This window comes from Syngnathus typhle, linkage group LG1 (assembly GCF_033458585.1).
Source record: "Syngnathus typhle isolate RoL2023-S1 ecotype Sweden linkage group LG1, RoL_Styp_1.0, whole genome shotgun sequence".
In the NCBI taxonomy this organism is placed as follows: domain Eukaryota; kingdom Metazoa; phylum Chordata; class Actinopteri; order Syngnathiformes; family Syngnathidae; genus Syngnathus; species Syngnathus typhle.
The window spans coordinates 12,074,092-12,095,287 of record NC_083738.1 but is presented as its reverse complement, the minus strand read 5'-3'; the positions used below and the strand labels follow the sequence as shown (position 1 = coordinate 12,095,287).

The 21,196-nt window shown below is 38.9% G+C and overlaps 3 protein-coding genes across 6 annotated transcripts; 2 read left to right on the top strand and 1 right to left on the bottom strand.

The window, feature by feature from the left end:
- Positions 1-4,006: 4,006 nt before the first annotated feature.
- On the bottom strand, positions 4,007-6,709 carry si:ch211-175m2.5 (uncharacterized protein LOC568697 homolog). The gene is made up of 5 exons (XM_061274185.1): positions 6,468-6,709; positions 6,222-6,392; positions 5,469-5,568; positions 5,154-5,284; positions 4,007-4,781 (listed from the first exon to the last, which is right to left on the bottom strand). Exons 1-5 carry the CDS (start codon positions 6,513-6,515, stop codon positions 4,491-4,493), a joined length of 741 nt encoding a protein of 246 aa, XP_061130169.1. The 5' UTR covers positions 6,516-6,709; the 3' UTR covers positions 4,007-4,490.
- A 1,205-nt stretch (positions 6,710-7,914) lies between these two features.
- On the top strand, positions 7,915-12,774 carry polr2g (RNA polymerase II subunit G). Its single transcript, XM_061274196.1, has 8 exons — positions 7,915-8,184; positions 8,376-8,485; positions 9,282-9,441; positions 10,316-10,366; positions 10,451-10,516; positions 11,073-11,144; positions 11,240-11,273; positions 12,361-12,774. Exons 1-8 carry the CDS (start codon positions 8,173-8,175, stop codon positions 12,372-12,374), a joined length of 519 nt encoding a protein of 172 aa, XP_061130180.1. The 5' UTR covers positions 7,915-8,172; the 3' UTR covers positions 12,375-12,774.
- An 871-nt stretch (positions 12,775-13,645) lies between these two features.
- Positions 13,646-20,663, top strand: eef1g (eukaryotic translation elongation factor 1 gamma). 4 transcript variants are annotated; one of them, XR_009713881.1, is made up of 10 exons: positions 13,646-13,704; positions 14,407-14,565; positions 14,703-14,766; positions 16,355-16,497; positions 16,990-17,133; positions 17,518-17,662; positions 18,270-18,471; positions 18,774-18,946; positions 19,310-19,427; positions 19,509-19,608. XR_009713881.1 is itself a non-coding variant. In XM_061274160.1 (10 exons), the coding sequence occupies exons 1-10, from the start codon at positions 13,693-13,695 to the stop codon at positions 20,478-20,480; spliced, it is 1,311 nt and encodes a 436-aa protein (XP_061130144.1). In that variant the 5' UTR covers positions 13,646-13,692; the 3' UTR covers positions 20,481-20,663. The 4 variants fall into 4 exon arrangements, 3 of the variants coding, with proteins under 3 accessions (XP_061130144.1, XP_061130135.1, XP_061130154.1); XM_061274160.1 differs by lacking the exon at positions 19,310-19,427 and adding an exon at positions 20,322-20,663 and having other exon boundaries at positions 17,518-17,647; positions 19,509-19,633; XM_061274151.1 differs by lacking the exon at positions 19,310-19,427 and adding an exon at positions 20,322-20,663 and having other exon boundaries at positions 19,509-19,633.
- The last annotated feature ends 533 nt before the right edge of the window (positions 20,664-21,196 follow it).

The window sequence follows — 21,196 nt, the reverse complement described above, 5'->3', positions numbered from 1 at the left end:
TTGACTGCTCATGTGATTTGTGTGTCATCAGTTCAAATACTATAAAGCTCTTGAAACATACAGTAGAAGTGTTTCTTTTTTACTCCGATTTTTTTAAACCAGTACGACACCATGATTTCCTTTCTCCTGGAGCTTAAGGGGCTCTATGAAAGAATGATAAACAGCAAAAGGTGGTTGATATAAAAATGCTTTTATATTCTTTTATTGAATTGGCCAAAGAAAATGCAAGAAAATACTGCAGTTAAGCCTACTGCAAGTGACCACAGAGCAATGGCAAAATCTATCTTTAATCTAATGGGCAAAGAAATAAAAAACTACCTCCCCATACAAACCCACTCTGATGTCCCTATACGAATAGTGAAATCATATAAGTGAAAGGTTTTAATTCCTTACACAAGCCATGAGATGCAAAAAATTGCAAGTTTCCCACTGTTCCAACTTTCCTCTTACAACCACCCTCCCATTCTTTCAAAGTCAAAGTCAGCTTTATTGTCATTCTCTCCACATGTCACAACACACAAAGAGACCGAAATTACGTTTTCTCTATCCCACGGCTATTTCACTCATTCCTCTCGGTTCAAGAGGGTAGTTAAGAAGCAATGCTGCTGCAAGCTGATCTCAGATCTCCTCTCGTCGCCCTGCACCCAAGACACCTGTCAGGTCAGCAAGGTCAAATAGTTTGCCACTCTTCCATGTATCTTGTGTTGATTTATCCCTACTTTTTTGTTGTTATTGTTTTTTTTTTTTTATAGGCCGAGTCTGATGATTTACGTGCTAAACTTTGAATTCAGTTGGTTGCATTTGTTGTCATTATCAATACTTTTTTTTAAAGATTTCCAGACTTTGTTGCAATGATGTTGGCTTTCACTGCTATGCTTGACTGGGATACACAAATGGAAAGTCATTAAATTTAGCACTATCATATATCATGCACCCCTCCTAAAGAACAGTATGTGCTTTGAAGAGCCATTAACTTGAATTATAGATAAGTACATAATAGCTTTGGAATTAGGAGTCCTCGCATTTTTGCACTTGTGCCACTCATTCCCTTTATGCTACGTATACATTTTGACACATTTCATGTATGCTGTTTTAGAGGCCAATTCAGTCCATATTAAATTTATGATTGGACTCTACTGATTGCATTATGCTGTTGGCACTTTAATTTACAATATTACTGTATAAAAAAAAAAAAGATCACTGTTGCGTGAACACAGGTTGCATGATTTAACCAAAGTTAGGAGTTTCACCGGTGATTTAGAGCGTATTAACAAATTTATTTTTGGGCCCCCAATACTTTAAATTGAAGCTAATTTTAATTACATTTATTACATTTACATATTACATTTAGGTTATGTCAGTCCTGGGTCAATTAAATCACCATCAGTCGTGCGGGCCTTCACTCCGCAACACTGCCCTTGACCAGTTTAAGAAGAAGCTTGCAGATCTGCTTTAGCAAGCACAGTTCATTGAAATATTTCGCCGTGTCGAATATCTCAATAATTCATTGAGCTGTTAATTGATAAATTCCATCATGGCATATTTATTGCTATCATAAGATACGGTTCTTCTTCCAGTATAGCCGTACATCTTGAATGCGAATGTGACGGATCACCAAATGAGAGAACACTAGTGAAGGTGGCTGGACTTATGCCGCTTTTTCTCTGCACAGTGTTGTTTTGGCTCAGCTCAGCTTAGCTCGGCACGCATCAGTTTTGCACAAATGATTACAGTGGCACACAGTGAATGCTTCAGTCAAACCAAGACAACAAGAATCAGGTTTTACTTACAAGGAGATAAACCTTATCCAGGGACTGAGGAATGAAAAAAAGGGTAACAAAAAAGTACCAGGTAGTGCAAATATCTGTCATCGGTTTGCAGCCTCAGATGTATGCTGGACCTAAATAAGTACATTTCAGAGACACAATTAAGTATAGCACAAAAGAGTGAAATGATTTTTATATGCATGGCACGCTCAAGCAAAACGAGCAAAACATCTGAGTCTGCCAAAATGTGTTCTTGCCAGTCTTCAAGGGCAAGGAAACTTCTGAGATTGTTTTGAGTCATTCACTCAATCTTCACATCAAACTAATGGGCTGTGAATGTGTCACGATTGTGTGAAATGATGCCAAATCCTAAACAATATCAGGGTGTTAACACAACCTTGCTTGTCTAAAATCAATAGATTCAATGCCAGTGTACTTAGGGACACTGCAAATAAGGCCAGAGTCTACCATAGAAGGATAAAACAAACATGCAAAACAAGACACAAATAGAACACATCCATGGATGCAAAAGCAAAAATAGTAAGGCTTAAACCATTCTCTATGAGCAAATATGAGAAGGCACATGACCTGTAATCCACAGGGAAGTAGTAATCTGAGTGAATGTGCATTTGGATTATCAATCTGGGACCCTTTAATCTGAAACAGGAGTTTGTGGAAGAGCTGCTGCATTTCTGTGGAAAGATCCAGCAGTACTCCATAGACATTATGAGTACGGAGAGTGTAGTATTCCCAATATTTGAATCGAAGATATCTGGAATGTAACCCAACATGACACAAAGTCGTCATTTGCTCTTTCTAGAAAACGTCTTGAGAAAAACAGTTAAAATAATGGTGCCCTTAATATCAGTACAGTATAGAGAACATACTTGCTGACAGTTACATACGTAGCTTGCAAATAAAAATATTTGTGATGGTATTTTTAGTGAAATTTAAGAATGGACTTGTGACCAAACACCAACACTATATTAAGGACTAAATCAGAATCAGAATCGGCCAAATTTGCCCATTCCAAACAAGGAATTTGACTCCGGTTGATCTCAATCTCTGTATTTTAAGTGACTAACAACATTCAGGTGACAAATTACATTTAAGTGGAAGGGCAGGATGTTATTGCCCAGTGATGTCTCTGAGACTCTATGAGTGGTGCGAGTTCATCAGAGCGACAGCCTGGGGGAAGAAGCTGTGTCTGTTGGTTTTGACGTACAGCGCTCTGTAACGCCGTCTGGAGGGGAGAAGTCCGAACAGACTGTGACCTGGGTGAGAAGGGTCACTTGCACGTTTCCTGGTCCTGGACAGGTACAAGTCCTGGATAGATGGGAGGTTGGTCCTGATTATCTTTTCTGCAGTCCTGATTGTCCATTGCAGTCTGTGCTTGTCGAGTTTGGTGGCCGATCCAAACCAGACAGTGATGGAGGTGCAGCGTATAAACTGGATGATGGCAGTATAGAAGGTCTTCAGCAGCTCCTGTGGCAGGCTGAACTTCCTGAGCTGTCTCAGAAAGTACAGCCTCTGCTGTGCCTTCTTCTGGACAGAGTCTATGTGGCCAGTCTATTTCAGGTCCTGGGAGATTGTGGATCCCAGGAACCTGAAGGTGTCTGTGGTGGGAATAGCATTACTGTGGATGGTGAGGGGTGGAAGTGGCGAAGGGTCTCTCCTGAAGTCCACTGTCATCTCCACGGTCTTGAGCGGGTTCAGCTCCAGGTGGTTTTGGCTGCACCAGTGGACCAGCCGCTCCACCACCTGTCTGCACACAGTCTCGTCACCATCCCGGGGAATCAGTCCGGTGAGAGTTCACAGAAGAGTCGCCTGAGGAGCAATCGTTGGTGTAGAGAGAGAATAATGCGTACTTGTTCACACACCTTTTACCCAGTCTGAACTAATCAAGACCCAAATTTAACTTGTTTTGATATTTGATCGAATGAGCCACGGGAGAAGCATGTGCAATATCCCCTAATAGTTTAAAGCAAAGATCAAATTGTATTGATTCAGCAGTCGATGTACAAGGCTACAGAAAGAAACGAATGAATCCTTCCATCGGAAAGCTGTTCATCTTGTCTTCATGTGATCAATCTCCATCAGGTGTAAGCAGTGTTGAGGAAATGACTTTTGACTTCATGTCTTCACACTTTCCCAGATTATTTTATACATTAGCAAAGAGCAAAGTAATATTTTTCTTGGTATACTGTACATTGGCAAATTACATTATACAAATAAACAACTTCTCGTATTTGAAAGTATTTATTTTCCATAAAGTGCAGGGAGAAAAATCGTTTTTGACAAAGGTGGGGACTCTAAAACTTTAAATCGCTCCAACAATATGATGCTCTAGTGCCACCTAGTGTTGACCACCAATCTAGAAGTAAATAAAAAAGGAAGCGTCTGTATTTTATGATGAGCAGTTAGTTCATTGGAGTTTTCTGTCTAACAACGCAGATCTACATATTCATTTCGATTGCGTTTTCTAAGGCCAAATCCTTTGATTTAATGTACCTCAAAATGCGAAAAAAAGAAACAAAAAACTAAGACAATAGATTATCTAAGGTTTAATGTTTCTCTTCATCCCAAACAGTGACAGCCCAAAATGATAATTTCACCACTGTATGCCAAGTATGGAGTGTACACTTAATTAATTTACCTAATTATAACAATTTATATATTAATATTATTTATATATCTTCACCTAAATTAAACTTGTCAGGCAAGTCACTTGGTATCTTTGCCCTCCTTGTCTTTGCTCTTGTCTCGGGGTATGCGGCCCATGTTGTAAAATTCTTTATTTGGCTGCATGTCAGTGAGGTGGGCGAGCCGGTTAGACATGGCGAAGAAGGCCGCGATGGCAGCGATGTCCCAGGCGTCCTCTCTATCAAAGCCCACTTTCTCTAAGGACTTGAAGTGCTCGTCAGTGATGGTGTCTGCGCGGCACACGGCCATCGCAAAGTCCAACATGGCGCGCTCGCGCGGTTGCAGCTCTGCGTTTTCATAGTTGACTACAACCTAAGGTAGGAGTCAGAGGGAGCTCATGAGGATATTCTTGACAGCTCATATTAGCAGAAAAGTTATTTTACAGTGAAACATGTCAAAATTGGAGTTTCAGGTAAATCGGTTCAACAATGAAACAGACATTTTATCAAACAAACCCGAAGAGAAACAATTTGGACAAAGATTTAAAGAGAAGTACTGTATGTACTATGTTTAGAACTGCCTTTCACTCTGCTGCTTATTGTACATAATAAAGTATAGTACAATATCCATCTGTCCAGGTTGATTTGTATACTCTAATATACAAATGAATCTGACTTAACAATTGAAAACGTCAAATAGCTTAAATACTTAAATAGCAATGAGTCGGTTTGTCACAAGTGCTACCTGGTCTGAGAGGGTATGGTTCTTTGAGTAGATGCGATGAAGTGCACTGTGGGAAACCACGCAGTAAAGACACTTATTATGGATGCTTGTGGCCACCACGATTAACTCACGATCTGCTTTGGTAAGTCCACCTGGAAGCCAAAAGAATATCAGTGTAATATTGGTCAAAACAAAATGTAAATCTTTTTTGGTTCCACGCAAGCGACCATTTGTAACAATTTGTTATACTATTTGTATACAAGACAACGTACATTTTCTTATGTCCACTTTTAACAATACATGCCCATGTTGTTTCAGAAAGAGCGGTAGACACACCTGTCTCCTTGCTCATGAGTTCATTGTAGTAAGAGAAGAAGGCTCGAAATTCTGCAGGTCTGTGAGAGAGGACTTTGAAGACATTTGGTAAGAATCCTCCCTGTAAACAAACAAGTTTGTTACAGTCCCCCTTGATTTGTTTATTTTGGCAAGCACATAAACAATATGCTTATTACAGATTCATTTCACATTTGTTTGACATGACTTGTCGAAATGGGAAGCGGGAGGAAGCAACTTCGCTTATCTAGTCCCGTCCTGATTACAACCGAGGTTTCACTGCCAGACACACAATCTAAATTAGTATACTGTAGTGCAACCTATTTACCACCATATACCATGAAGAGAAAAGTGAGAAACAAAAGAAAAACTTTGATTTGACCAGTATAGCATGATTTGAATACAAAAGTAACAAATAAATTGGAAGTCTGAATAAAAAGTTGAAAACAAAGCAAAACAGAGACTGGACCAGTATAACATATGATTTGAAAACAACAATACGTATATAAACTAGAGGTTTGACCTGGATAATATTTGATTTGTATACAGCAATAGCGAAGAGACCTTTGACTGACAGTTGTACCAATTTGTTTTGAATACAGCAATGAAGTTGATTAGTTTTAATAGTTCGTCAATTTCGAGTGGCAATTTCTAAGGGACGGTCCACATCATCAGCAAGCAGCACCCGCCAATCGATCACACAGCAAAGTTTACCCGTAGCAGTTTTCCAGTATCTTGTCGCTTTATTTTTCCTACCTTGAACTCCACTTCCTCCATAAGTTCCACTATATCATAAGGCAAGTCTTTCTTATTAGGAACTGGATATCGGCCGATTCTCTCTGGAGGATCACTGGACAAAAGTCTAGCCCCGGCGGCCGTCTCCTTCGCTGGCTTGGCCAGACGCAAACAACTCGACAGCGGGTATTTCTAGACGCAAGAAAGCAAGGTTACAAGAGACACAGGGAAAATAACCGTTGAACAATGGTTTGACCTATAACTTACAAGTTGAGTGGACACCAGAAAGAACCTCCGGACGAAGATACTCGCCATTAGATCCTGGATTTATACAAGAGGCAGCTACGTTTTAAGAGCAACTTACAGTCTGTCGCTCGCTGAAAATGTGTATACTTTAGCAAGAGCCGATCGATGCATTAGCTCGTTCAGTCCCTAACATTTTTCAAAAGTCAACCAATCCAATTGCTCTACTACTGTGTTGATACTGATAGTACGCTTTTTTTTTTTAACAATCTTTATTGAACAAGTCTAGTTACATTTAGAAATATAAACAACAAAGTTTTTAATACACATGAAATAAAGAAAAGAATAGTCAGGAGGATTCAAAACTAAAATACCAAATAAAGACCATAAAGCAAAAGTCTTAGCTGCGTCCTCGTTTTTAGAATATAAAATATTTTTTATGTATTGTTTGCTTTCTGTGACAACAATTCCAAAAAGTGGTTTTGAGTGACTGAATTTGGATTTGTGGATATGGAATTTTGCAAGACTGATTATTGCATTTATAATAAAAACTTGTTATGTTTTTTAATCACCGTTATTGAAGATACCAAACAGATATTTTTCCAGTAAAGAGTGAACTCAGAGTCACGTAATCAATAATAAATCGGGATACATCTTTCTAAAATGTGTTGGTCTACAGTCATTGGCATATATTTCCTAAACTTTGGAATCTAATGTTTGGGTGGATACCTGTGAATAATATTAAAAGAAATTTCATTTACTTTATTTGTCAGCAGATATTTACGTAAGGTACCAGAGCTTTTTCTATTGTAAAAACCAGTAAGAAATATATATATCCAAAAATTTCACATGACGTACAAAGAGTAATCGTTTCTATTGACATTTTGCTATATAAGACTGATCGAGTATATATATTTTTTTGCAGTAGCTTTACTCAATGCATACACTGATATTTTTGGTGTCCTCTAACCTATCAAATTTAGGGTTATATTATTTTGTATTTATCGTTTTATTTAATTTTATTTGATGTGTTTGTCCGTCTCTTGTACAGTAATTTTCTTTTTCATTATTGTTATTATTTATTTTGTCTTTATTTTTTATTACCTGTTGGTGTTGTGATATTGGTTAGTTACTATGTGCCTTACATATTGTGTTCTCTTGTTGATTTTGATCATGTTTGTATATTTGTGGTTTAAATTAAATAAATAAAAAAATACATCTGTCGTGCGTCTGATTTACATCTTTCTCCTTTGCTTTACGTTCTTCTCAGCTTTACGGTACCCGATAGCGCTTCCCGGATCTTTTGCGACAGATAATTCTAAATTACGTTAGCATTTACGAAGGCTCTTCCGGTTTATGCAGTTGTCGCATTCTCCTCCGACCAATAGTGGTCAACATTTAACGTATTAATTCTTACTTTCTTGCAAATAAACATTATCGCCTGAAAAAAAAGACTCTTCTTTTTTGTTATGGTTGATCATACAATTCATCGGTGTCCCCCGCTGTTACATAAAACCAGTTAGTTCTGAACCATTTCATACCAAAAAAACAAACCTGAAAGGCAAAATGCAGTGGGGGGAGGGAATTAGCGAAATCGTTTTAACCGTTTTAACGCCGCAGTTAAGACAGGGAGCAGTAGTGTGCAATTTTCCGACTGGTATTCAAAATCCATAGTAGGTTACCTATGTAACACATTTTCATCGAGAACAGATTGAACACAAAAGAAGAGATGTTTTACCATGTAAGTATGGGTCTTGTTCTCTTCATACTATATCGGCAGTTTCGAATGGCTCGTGTGCCCTTTTGTACTTCATAGCTCTGAATACTAAACACCATATGTACCCGCATTATTTTCAAACTTTGGGACAAAATGTTCTGCAGCAAGCCAAAGTCACATTTTCCTCATTTTGTGAGACCCTTTTATGTTCACAGATATCTTTGGAGCATGAAATCTTACTCCACCCCAGGTATTTTGGTCCCAATCTTTTAAATACCGTGAAGCAGAAGCTTTTTACAGAAGTGGAGGGCACTTGCACCGGGAAGTGAGTATTTATCCTGCATTCTGTAGAGAAACATGTAAAAAGGGTCGGACCGCGTTGACCCGCTGGGGTCTAATATGGGTCACGCGCGCGTGCGGTACAATAATCTTTGCCACCCCCAAACTTCAACCCGCATGTAAGTCAGTATTAGGTCGTCTAAATATTAAGAACATTTCTCAGTTTCTAGTAGTATAGTTCTACTTTACGGAATACTACGGCAACATAAATAAACCTATTGTTAATATCTCTGAGAGGGTGCATTTCAATAAGTCTGTTGTAGCTGAACTCAAAGCAGTCAGATTACGATAGATTTTGACTAAGAACGGGTATTTTATAAATTTCCCCTGTATTTCAATTAGTCACTATAGTAAATTTGGGGGTACCAGAACCTGTGCTTAAGCCAGTGCTTCTCAATTATTACGCCCCCCCTTAGCAAGAAGAACACTTTTTGATACCTTTTGATAGAAGTACATATGTAACCAGGATCAGTCTCCATACTGGTTTTCATGCCCAATCTAGTTTGCACCCATTTTGGCACATGCAACTTTTCACTAGGTCACACATGACAATCTACCAACAGCATGCGCATTTTGTTCGCACAAACACCTTTTGTTTGAAATCTTGCCCAAAGTGTATTTTACCAGTCAGAGATGATGTTTTTTTTGTTTGATTTTTGGACTAGTCAAAAATAACAAAAAGGACCGTTGTAAATGGGACATAGAGTGTAAATCAACTCACCTCCACGAAAGTCTCATTACACTAGCAAAAGACCCTTTATTTAAGTATGCTTCTCTTTCAGGTATGGTTTTGTCATCGCAGTCACTACCATTGACAACATCGGGGCAGGAGTGATCCAGCCAGGCAGAGGGTTTGTTTTGTATCCAGTAAAATACAAGGCAATTGTCTTCCGGCCATTTAAAGGGGAAGTTGTGGATGCTGTAGTGACACAGGTTAACAAGGTGAGACTCAAGATGTTTTTTTTTTTGGTCGGTCATGTTCAGAGTAAAAATGCAACCTTAACACCGAGCAATCCATCGATCCATCGATTTTCTGAAACGCTTCATCTTCTTGAGGGTCGCTGGTGTGCTGGAGCCTATCCCAGTTGACTTAAGGCAGTAGGCGGGGGACACCTTGAGCCTATATATGTAATGTGCCAAAATTCAGTTATTCAAGGGTTACAGGTATTGCACGGTTTAAACATTCAAGTGTGAGCCAAATTACAAAAAATATTGGCATGAGGTACACGTCTTTAGATTGCGATCTAATTTGTTCATGAGTCTAATTGTGTGTGGGTAAAAGCTGTTTTCTAGTCTAGTCGTTCTAATTGCTAGACTCCTGTAGCATCAGCCAAGAAGAAGTGGGAAAGCTAGAACATTCAACAGGTACATATGTTCAATGCCATTGCCCATTAAATTGTAGCATTTGCAGTCACCATCGTCCCGTCCGTGGAGCAGGCCTACACCCTCGGCAGGGTCTTCAGTGGTGTATGGGAGTTCGTCCAACCAATCTACATATGTTTTATGAACTTGGAGAAGTTGAATAACCGGGTTCCTTGGCAAGGACGGTGGTTGTTTTGGGGTGTGAGGTTCAGAACCCCCTAATATGTGGTGTTCAATCCCTTTATGAGCTTTATGTCAGAAAATGGATGTGTTGTCACCACATTGCCCTCAGTCACTACCTGAACCTGGGTTTATAGGGTTAGGGTTTTTTTCCCTAATGAATCGATTTACTGAAGTGTTAAAGAAACGTTGAAATGGTGTTCTGTGTTTGTTCACATTCACATGCTCAAGTTTGCTTCTTAGTTATGTGTGCTGTTTTTTTCTGCTTTTGCAGCTTGGTTTGTTCACAGAAATTGGACCCATGTCATGTTTCATCTCTCGACACGTGAGCCAGCTTTCAATTTCATTTGCTGCCTTTTGCAAACCAAGCATTGTTCCAGTCGCTCTTAACAGATCTATCTTTTTGCAGTCCATCCCCTCAGAAATGGAGTTTGATCCCAACTCTAATCCACCGTGTTATAAGACTGTTGATGAGGTAAAATATATTTGGTGTATTTTGTGATCAAGTGAAAATACAAATTATATAGAAAAACATTTCTTCCAGAGCTGAGTTAACAATTCTTTTATCTTGGGTTTTTTTGGGCTCATGCATGCATGCGTGTTTATGTTGTTTACCAAAACTATTATGCGATTGGTAAGACAGTATGATGCAATTTTTTCAAAAGGTAAATTCCAGTTTGTGCCTTTGGTTAAAAAAGAGAAACAATGCTTGCTGCTTTATGAAATTTATATCAAAATGACCAATTAAAAACAGGAATTATTTTTTGAAACGCTGAAACATCTAAGAAAAAAGTGTTACATGTTGCATGTTTTGGATACGGTTGTAATGAGCATAAAACAGGAGACAGAGGTGGTGGTTGTAGGTGCTAAGATTCTTTTACTGAGTGACAAGGATGAACAGGGTCAAGAGTAATTATTTGTCAAGGAATTATAAATCCAGTTGTCAAAGAAAACCACTTGTGTCTTCTGTAAAAGCGGTACCAATATAACATGTCTATTCAATGTTATATTCAATTTTGTTCGTTTTCCAGGATATCGTGATCCAGCAAGATGATGAGATCAGGTTAAAGATTGTAGGAACAAGAGTCGACAAAAATGACATTGTACGTATTTATTCTTTTCCAAAAAATTGCAATGTACACCATGCCTTATTTGATTTGTTTGTACAAATCTGATGAGAAAACTGTGTGTTTTTCAGTTTGCCATTGGATCGCTAATGGATGACTATCTCGGTGAGTCTTACTTCACATTGTCTGGGGAGTGTCAGATTTGATTAGAAACCATGAATTGCAATGAATATATAAAGTATGCTATACAATTACTATTGTGCATACCAGGGCTCTGTACTACCCTTGACCACAATGGCTCCAAATCTGAAATTTTAGGCGCACAAAATTTAGGGGCAAACACAGTCAATTGACTTTGAAAGTAAATCCTCGATAGGGGTGTCCCAATACAAGTTTTTCACTTTCGATAATTCCGATATTGTAGCCTAGGCTACTGTCCAATGCGATATCAGCAGCATCATCATCATCGGTTTAAAGTCCGCTTTCCAGGCGCCGCTGGGTTGGACTGTGATATTAGCAGGAATGCTTTTATTCTTATGTATGAATTGTTAGGAGAGACTTGATCAAGTGATACTATTCACATAAAGAACAATAGTCAGGAACTATATGTATGACCCATTTATTCTAAACATTTGGGTTACGTGAAATCATACTCACACATGATAATATGCTACACTTGAATATTCTACTCCGTTAGCTCCTTCACAGGCTCTGCATGCTAGATACCTACAGACATTGTTGGATAGAAGAGCAGGAGCGTATGTTTATTTTTTTACATAAAAAGTCCATATAGAATCGACTGCTTGTATACTAGTAATGGGAAAGGAAGCTTCAAATTTACTTCATGGCACTGTTGGTTTAAAAAAGGCTTTAACAATGGCAAGTCACTGTGCTTTTAGCTGAATGTTCAACAGAGAATGCCATCTCGAGGAGTCAAAAAATACAACAATTGGTTCATGAAACAAAATTGAAGTTTCATTTTCCCCATCACTATTTTGTATACAAGTGCTAATATTGGGAGATTTGTGATACGATTTGATGCGCTTTAATTTTTTGGCTGGTATCTGAGTAATTTTTGATCAGGACCCTCCTAATATTATTCACTATCATTTTCACTTCATTACTGATATATGGACTTAAATATGGAGCATAGGTTTGTCAGCAGCAAAATATTTTCAAAAATAGGATCCATTAAAACCAACAAGGATCCCTGAAAAATAATGATTCCAAGTGTTTTGGTTCTTTTTTGTAGGTCTTGTGAGCTGATCTGCATCGGAGGAGATTAAATTAGTTATTAGTGTAGTCTCCCTTTGTAACGGGCGATTAAGCCTATTTTTTTTCCAGATATTTTTTTGTGTAATTCATATAGTTTAATAGTGTTATTGGTGATACACTCATGTTTCCATCAATGTTGTGAGTAGTCACTTGATTTTTAGGTCTCGATTTAAGTGGCAATGTGAGCCACTTGTTGAAATATTTTTTGTTTTTACTTTGTATTCATTTAACGGGAAAGGTTTACTCATGTTAGTGAATTACAAAAATGACTATTTCTATCATCATTGTGACTTTATTTTTTTTTCAGGTATATCTTTTTTCAACAACTATTTTTATATGATTTATTGTTTGTAAAATGAACCACGGGACATAATAAACATTTTGTGTTATATCTGTCAGTCTTGTTTTCATTAAATTATCTTGAGTATATTTGTTGAGTGAAATGATATGCACTACCATATAAATGAGTGTGTTATACTTTTTTTTTTTATATATATAGTTTTGTGGCGAGTTTGACTGGGCAGTACTGCATGTTAGAAATTATGATTCTGAAACATTTTAAGTTTTCCAGCAACTGGCTCTATTTGAAAAAAATATTTAGCCTCCCTTGTTATTGCACTTGCAGATATTAGAAAAGGAAGGTGATATAGTTGTTGCTATTTATTTTTTTCTTTAGCTGTTAGCGCTTCCACTTCGACGTTGAAAAGTCTGAGAATTTTTGTTTATGTAGAGCAGCATTTGTGAGGCCAGAGGACATGGATGATGGACTTGTGTGTTCGGTGGCTCTTAATCTCTGTTATGGTTTGCTAAAATGTTCTTGACAGGCTTGCCCTGTGTAAATTCTTCCATACCAACATCATCAATCCATCTATGGGCAATGGTTTGGGGACTGGCACAGCATAATGGAAGAGAAAAGGCCCTTCCCTTTCTCCAGCATAGTAAATCAAAATGTTTTAAAATGAGGAATTGTGTTATGTATATTGTAAAGAGTTAGTCAATCTTCCGTATGCATGGGCCTACTGTTTATAGAAAACTGCATGTAAAATGTCATAAAACACAAATATTTCAAACAAAACGTGAATGAAGACAAATTTGTCAAAACTTTCCCCTCCAAAATTAGTACAGCATGGTGAAAACTTTTCAAATACCAGATGAATTGTTTATTATTATTATTATTATTTGCATTCTTATTTTATTGTGTTTCTCGTTTGCGCTCGAAAGTGGGGCGTCTCTTTAACACGTACGTCTTGTTGCTGCGTAAATACGTCATCGGGGTGCGCCTACGTTCTTTCTTTCTCTCGTCCTGAAGATGGCGGCAGGGGTGAGTAAGATCGAGTGACTGGAGTTTTCTTTCATGTGGACTTCATCTTCGCAATCTGTCTTAAATCTTAGTAATCATTATAGTTACAATTCACCATGGGGTGCCGACTAAGTTCTCGATGATTTACACTATGATATCAAACTGTATTTGGCACGGAGAATTAATTTCGTGGCCGCTGTACAGATGCGCTATAATGACGTTGCAGTCAGGTAATGACTCCTATCTCCTGGCCCAGGCTTGTGCCACGTTTGCTGCATTTATCGTGAAAACAGTTTTGCCGGTTCCTCAATTAAATTTTAAACGCCGACCCATGTTCGAGCGTAGCGTTGTTTTGGGGATACGATTTCTTGCGCGATTGCTAGCTAGTACCGATCTCACCCGAATGCGCGAGAATGAATGCGTTAGAGTTTTTTTTGTGTTTTTTTAAAATATTGTTTTCATGTAACTTTATATCTATAAACACCACCTTGCTTACCTACTAGATCGGATAATGGCTTAGTGTAAGTAATGGTACAATTGGAAATTGTGTGTATTTAGTAATACAAATTGGTTAGTTCCCCGTTGATCGGTTAACTTAAACATAAAGGTACAGTGATCGGTTAACTTAAACATAAAGGTACAGTTGAGTTATAGTTCACCATATATGAATACTTGCAAAAGGTCAAATGAGAAATGCCTTTCTCTTGTGCCCCATCTTCCCAGACTCTGTACACTTACCCAGAGAACTGGAGGGCCTTCAAGGCTCAGATTGCTGCCCAGTACAGCGGCGCTGCCCTCAAAGTGGCCAGCAGTGCCCCTGCCTTTACCTTCGGGCAGACGAACCGCACTCCTGCCTTCCTCAACAACTTCCCCCAGGGCAAGGTTGGTTATCATCCTTGGAATCTCTGAGATTGGTGTAGTGCAGGTCAAAAACTGGTTTGATGTCTCACTTGGGCCATTCACATGTAACTAAATTAGTCATATCGTCTAAAAACTTGCTTTTAACCAATTGCTTGTAGGTACCTGCCTACCAGGGAGATGATGGTTTCTGTCTGTTTGAGAGTAACGCCATTGCTCATTACTGTGAGTATCTTGATGTGTTCCTAGCTTCCAATTAAAGCAATTGTTCTCACGGGAGTCTCTTAGTTTATACAAGCCCTCAATAATTTGTGATTTTAAGGTTTGAAATGAGATATAGACCTGTCTTTTACTCTTGGCAGCTGAAGCCTATATGTTGTCACCATTCCCACATGCTTAGTTATTTAGAAATGTTCCTGCAGCATTGCAACAGTGTAGAGGTTTTTTGGAGAGTTTTATCTTAAAAACTGCATAACTACCCGCCCACATTTAAATTTTAAATTGGCTGCAATTACTAAAGTAAGACCTTAAAATGCCATTCTGTCAGTATTCCTATTTACATTGCCATATTCATAGAACAACTTCATATGAGCTCTTTATAGGTGTGCCATCATTGTCTTTTGAGAATGTCACCAAACCTGCACCAATTACACACAAAAAAAAATGTAATCCCATTAGCACGGTGTCATGTTAAGTGGCTGCTCCAGTGCTAGCATACCGCTACACAGCGGATCAGGTAGCAGGCGTGCATGTGTCAAAGTAGACAAAACCGCAATGACTGATCGGCAAATGGCGTCGATATACATGCCAGAGTTGGCACAGCGGCAACGAGCGCTCATAGTGCGGGGGCCCGTGCCTCTGAGCAATGTGCTTCGGTGAGGACAAGTGCAGGGTGCGCAGTTTGCTGCCGTGCACGTAGGTAAAAAGCACTGCTGTTCAGGAGTCGGGAAAGCAACAATGATCCCATGTATCATCTTTTACTTTGGGCTCCTTGTTTAGAAAAATCACTTGTGAATGTTGGCAGTCATTAGTTAATGTTTTAATTTGCTTAGTCTATAAGTGCTGTCACAAGTTAGGACTTTTTGTGATCCCAAACCCATGAGACATCAGACGCTTGTTCCTTTGTCTTCCTTTTATTTTACTGTACACAGCTGGTAACACAGAGAGTACTTCTCACATTTACAGAATCGGGAGAGAGTTAAAGTTGCATCAACGCATGGAGAAGTCATGGTTTCTGAGACCAGTCACAGTTATGATTTTATAAAATAAAAATGCAAAACATACTATATTCAAAATTCGAGCAGAGTTGAATAGAATAGATCTTTATTGTCATTGTCACACATGTACAACGAAATTTTAAGTGCCAACCGATCAGTGCATGAAATAAAAACATAAATAGAATAAAAAGATAAAAGAATACAACATATATTATTATTATGATAGAAAAAAAGTTTTTGTACGCACAAAAGTGTACCATAAACCACTCCGCAATTTTCAAGGTAAGGACTGTACTGTGGGTTATCTACCATTGTACATCTATTTTTTACAAGTGTAATCCCCCTGTTATTGGCTGAAGGCAGTGCCTGGACATGGCATGTTGTCTTAATTGTTCAGGGGTAAAGCGAGTTGATCATATACGTTCATCCCAGTCATCTCTGGTTCAGTGAGTTAAAAAGTCTGTTTCATGTTGTGATCACATTTGAACACTAAGATTGGACAAAGAATGGAAAAATAAGTGGTTGTAAGAAGGCATTACTGATGTGATGTAGCCTTATTCAACATCCCCCTGTAACATTGTTCCCTTCAAATGCAGTGGGCAATGATGTCCTGCGTGGTGCCACACCCCAAACTTCAGCTCAGGTCCTCCAGTGGGTGAGCTTTGCTGACTCAGAGGTTGTCCCTCCAGCCAGCACATGGGTGTTCCCTACCTTGGGAATTATGCAGTTCAACAAACAGGTGTGTAGCATGTTCAAATAGTACTATTAAATTATCTGCCCACATAACCATGTTTGGATTTTTTTGTAGTGTTTTGTGTTTGGGCTATTGGAACGTTTTTCCTGCATTCTTCCCAGTTGCCAAAATTAGAGACCCAGATAAATCAATGTCAGCATATTTTCTATGGTGGGTGGTGAAATTCTATTTTAAACTTACAACAATGTAAGTTGAGTCTCTCTTGACCTCCCCATTTTAGGCAGTCCCCTATCAATGGGCAAGGCTGTGTCCTTTCTATGGCACAAAGTCTTAATCTGATAGGGTAAGATAATTAATCCATATTCATCCCAGTCGTCTCTTGATTCAGTGAGTCAAAGGCTGGTTCATGCTATGGTCACAATTGATTCCTTAAAGGCAACCTTCATCTCTGCTCAATCATTTGCATTGATTCATCTGTTTTTAGTAATTATTGTAAATGGATATATGCATAATTGTTTTCCCTCTGGCTCTAACCAGGCCACAGAGCAGGCAAAAGAGGATGTGAAGAAGGTGCTTGGAGTGCTCAACCAACACCTGAATACTCGTACCTTCCTAGTTGGGGAGAGGGTCACCCTTGCTGACATCACTGTGGCCTGCTCCATGCTGTGGCTTTACAAGCAGGTTAGCCACTTAAGTATTCAATCCATCCATTATCTGAACTGCTTATCCTCACGAGAAAATAGCAGAATTACTTAGCAAATCACATTTTGTATGACAAAGATCTACATCAGGGGTGTCCAAACTACGGCCCGCGGGTCAACTGCAGTCCAGTTTTTATTGGCCCGCAGCAAATTCTGAAAACATAATTGAATATGGCCCGCACAAGAAGCTTGAGCTCAACTCTGTTGCACTTCTCAGCTTCAACACTAGATAGAGCCCGCCACACAAATGAAATCAAGCGAAGCGTTCGACGTCCCATTAGCAAAAAGTTTGGACACCCCTGATCTACATGAATGGAATGTTCAGTTTTCATTTAATGCTCTTTTTTTTTTTTCCCCCATGTAGGTTCTTGAACCATCTTTCCGTCAGCCTTATCCCAATGTGACTCGTTGGTTTGTCACATGTGTTAACCAGCCCCAGTTCAAGACTGTCCTAGGAGAGGTCAAGCTGTGTGAAAAAATGGCTCAGTTTGATGGTGCGTCACCTTCTGGTACCGGTACCTCAGCTACATGTTAATTTTGATTGTGCATTTCTCCAGCTTTCAATCATTTAAATCTTTTAAGTGTCTAAATTTTGTCAAACTAGCAAAGAAATATTTGATTTTTCTACGTAAGACTAGTTTAGTGTTAATTATCCTTTATGGATAACAATTATGCTAAGATGCTTACCACTAAATTATGAAATGTGACCAGATGTCATTTTTTAAAATGCAGACATTCAGAGGCGATTGGTTGACACTGTGAATTTAACGCCTGTCAGGAATAATTTTAATTACTACGCTTCGAATTCTCATAACACAATCAAACGCGTACACATTAAATTTTGCAGTTTTCTTCACCCATGAAGGCCCCTACATGGAAGTGCAAAGTTCAAATTATTCTAGTTGCTAAATGTAAGTATGACTGATATTCACTCAGGCAGGTCAGATAACACCTATGTGGTGGGATTGTACACTTCCTTTCTATTGTTTTAGTTTACTTTCATCATGGTTTCCCAATTAAGCCAAGGAGTTGCATTGGCACTTTCTAATGATTTTGTCTTAGAAACAGAACATTTTAGCTCTTTTTTTTTTTTTTATTCCTTTTTTCTTCCCGTAGCTAAAAGGTTTGCTGAGATGCAGCCCAAAAAGGATGCACCTCCCAAGAAAGAGAAGGCTGGAAAAGAGGCAGCCAAGCCTCAGGAGAAGAAAGAGAAGAAAAAGGAGGAGAAGAAGCCTGAACCAGAAGAGATGGATGACTGTGATGCTGCTTTGGCTGCAGAGCCCAAAACCAAGGATCCCTTTGCAGAGCTACCCAAGAGGTAGATTAAAGTACAACTTTGATCTTTACCTAACATTGAAATGGTAGTAAACTGTGTTAATAGTTGGAAAAGTTGTTGTCCCCTGTCATTGGGCAAGGTGGTGTCTGGTTGTGACACGTAATCTTAATCTGATGGGGGAAGAAAAAACATTAGTCCATATTCATCCCAGTCATCTCTGGTTCAGTGAGTTAAAGGCTGGTTCATGCTGTGGTCATATTTTAAATCATAACTTCAACGGGAAAATGTTTTTAATAATCTATATATTTAAACGTAACTAAACTAAGATAATTTGTTTGTTCCAGCGCGTTTGTCATGGATGAGTTCAAAAGAAAGTACTCCAATGAGGACACCTTAACAGTAGCCATTCCTCATTTCTGGGAAAACTTTGATCCAGAGGGGTACTCAATCTGGTATGCAGAGTACAAATATTCAGAAGAGCTTGCAGAGGTCTTCAAAAGCTGCAACCTTATCTCAGGTGAGCATCAGTGAAATATCTTTAAAGGTATTCTTTTTCTGCTCGATTGTACATTTTCTGAATGAATAGTTCAGATTGTTTTTGGGGGAGGAGGGGGAGCTAGAAAATTCTTTTGGATTTGTTGCACTTTACTATATCAACAAAATAACATTAACTTAGAAACACTTAAAATTAGTTCAGGTCATCAATCAGTGAAATGTATTGTTTTTGTCAATGACCTAATGCATATTTGATGTAATTAATTTAAAATGTACTTTTATTGTAATCCAAAATGTATGGATTGTGATTTGCCCCTCCGTTTGGGTTGTCTACTAACATTTGGCAGGTTGTCTTCTTTCATGACACAATGCCCTAATCTGAAAGGGGAAGACACGGTTTTATCCATGATCATCCCATCTCTGAGTGACTGAGTATAAGGCTACCTCACACTGTGGTTATGGTGTAAAACAGATTTCCACAAGACAACCTCAATCATTCTTGTGTAAATCGTTTTCATGTATTTGCATATTTGAGTTGTTCCTACCACATAATCAAATAATGCTATTCCCTTTGTCCTCCTCAGGGATGTTCCAGCGTCTTGACAAACTCAGAAAGAATGCTTTTGCTAGTGTTCTTTTGTTTGGTACCAACAACAACAGCTGCATCTCTGGAATCTGGGTCTTCAGAGGCCAAAACCTGGCTTTCACTGTGAGTGCCTGTAGAACTGCAAAATTACATTAAAAAGTGAATTAACTTTAGGGAAATCAATTTATCAAAGGTACATTCAATCGTCAATCCCATTTAGTTGCCTCATTGATTAACTCCCTATGACGCCAGAGAGGCCAGACTGGGATGGTTCAGACATGTACAGAGGTGGGATAGTGAATATATTGGTAGAAGGATGCTGAGGATGGAACCACCAGGCAGGAGGTCAAGAGGAAGACCAAAGAGGAGATTTATGGATGGAGTGAAAGAGGACATGAAGTTAGTTGGGGTGAGAAAAAAAGATGCACAGGATAGGGTGAGATGGAAACAGATGGTTTGCTGTGGCGACCCCTGAGGGGGAAAGCCGAAAGAAAAAGAAGACTCGGTATGTGAATTTTGTTGGCACTCCACAAATGTCATCCCTTGTCATTGGGTAAAGGCGGTGCCCAGCCATGGCATGTTGTCTTAATCGGTCAAGGGTAAAGTAAGCTGATCACATTCATCCCAGTCATCTCTGGTTCAGTGAGTTAAAAAGGCTGGTTCATGCTGTGATCACAAAAAGATGAAAATGGAACAAAATATTCAAGCTTAAACCAGTGGATTATTTGCAGTGGAAAGTGCAAAATCATGCTGTTATATGAGATTACTGATATTCAAAAGATTGCTTTGTTTCCCCCCCCCCCCCCCCCAGCTATCTCCAGACTGGCAAATTGACTATGAATCATATGACTGGCGCAAGCTGGATCCTAACAGTGAGGAGTGCAAGACCATGGTGAAGGAATACTTCTCATGGGAGGGAGAATTCAAGCATGTGGGCAAAGTCGTCAACCAGGGCAAAATCTTTAAATGAGTGGACAGCGGCACAGTTTGAACAAAAGCACTTTGCGCTTGTGCTTGCGAAGCTTCCCACCATACAGACTTTGAGCCGTCAGGTTCTAACACAACTGAAACTGATGGTGTTTTGGATTTGTCTGTGGTTCCAACCTTGTTTTGTTGTCATCTTCAAAATAAAGTTTTCCACAATGCTATTGTACTTTGATTTGCGGTCTGACTTTAAACTAGACAGCCTGACCTAGTGAATTTGTCCTTAGCCCATTTGATTGAAGTTATGAAGCCTGTTCGGATGAGAAGTGAAGCATCTTCCCAGACAACCAGAACAGTAACCAGAACAATCCTGTTACAATTAATGCTACGGTCCTGAGAAATACATCTTTTTTCAGATGTTACTTTCTAGAATTGACATTACAGAAAAAGGCTTGCTATTTACTGCACCTCCTGTAGGGGGCAACGAATGCTCACTTATAAAATCTCATGTGACTGGCTGTTCGTGATCAAGACAAAAACAAGTTTTGTAATTTGCATAAAACCACAGAAATGTTCTACAGCCATTTGCTTTGGGTTTCTCGTCGGTTTACACTTGAACACTAAGAAGAACTAAATAAAGAATTAAGTGTCATCTGTCCAAGGTATACTTTGCTGCCTTAGAGCTGGTTTGAACCTATACTCCCTGCAACCCTGGACAAAATAAGGGGGTTAAAAGGATTAATTTAAACTAACGTCTCCATG

Excerpts from the sequence above, each read along its gene's own strand:
- si:ch211-175m2.5 (XM_061274185.1), bottom strand. The coding sequence starts at position 6,515 with ATGGCGAGTATCTTCGTCCGGAGGTTCTTTCTGGTGTCCACTCAACTT. Across the intron at positions 6,393-6,467 it reads TTCTGGTGTCCACTCAACTT|AAATACCCGCTGTCGAGTTG; the intron begins GTAAGTTATAGG and ends TCTTGCGTCTAG. Across the intron at positions 5,285-5,468 it reads ACTCATGAGCAAGGAGACAG|GTGGACTTACCAAAGCAGAT; the intron begins GTGTGTCTACCG and ends TTTGGCTTCCAG.
- polr2g (XM_061274196.1), top strand. Across the intron at positions 8,486-9,281 it reads GAGGGCACTTGCACCGGGAA|GTATGGTTTTGTCATCGCAG; the intron begins GTGAGTATTTAT and ends CTTCTCTTTCAG. Across the intron at positions 9,442-10,315 it reads TAGTGACACAGGTTAACAAG|CTTGGTTTGTTCACAGAAAT; the intron begins GTGAGACTCAAG and ends CTGCTTTTGCAG.
- eef1g (XM_061274151.1), top strand. Across the intron at positions 16,498-16,989 it reads TTATGCAGTTCAACAAACAG|GCCACAGAGCAGGCAAAAGA; the intron begins GTGTGTAGCATG and ends GGCTCTAACCAG. Across the intron at positions 17,663-18,269 it reads TGATGGTGCGTCACCTTCTG|CTAAAAGGTTTGCTGAGATG; the intron begins GTACCGGTACCT and ends TTCTTCCCGTAG.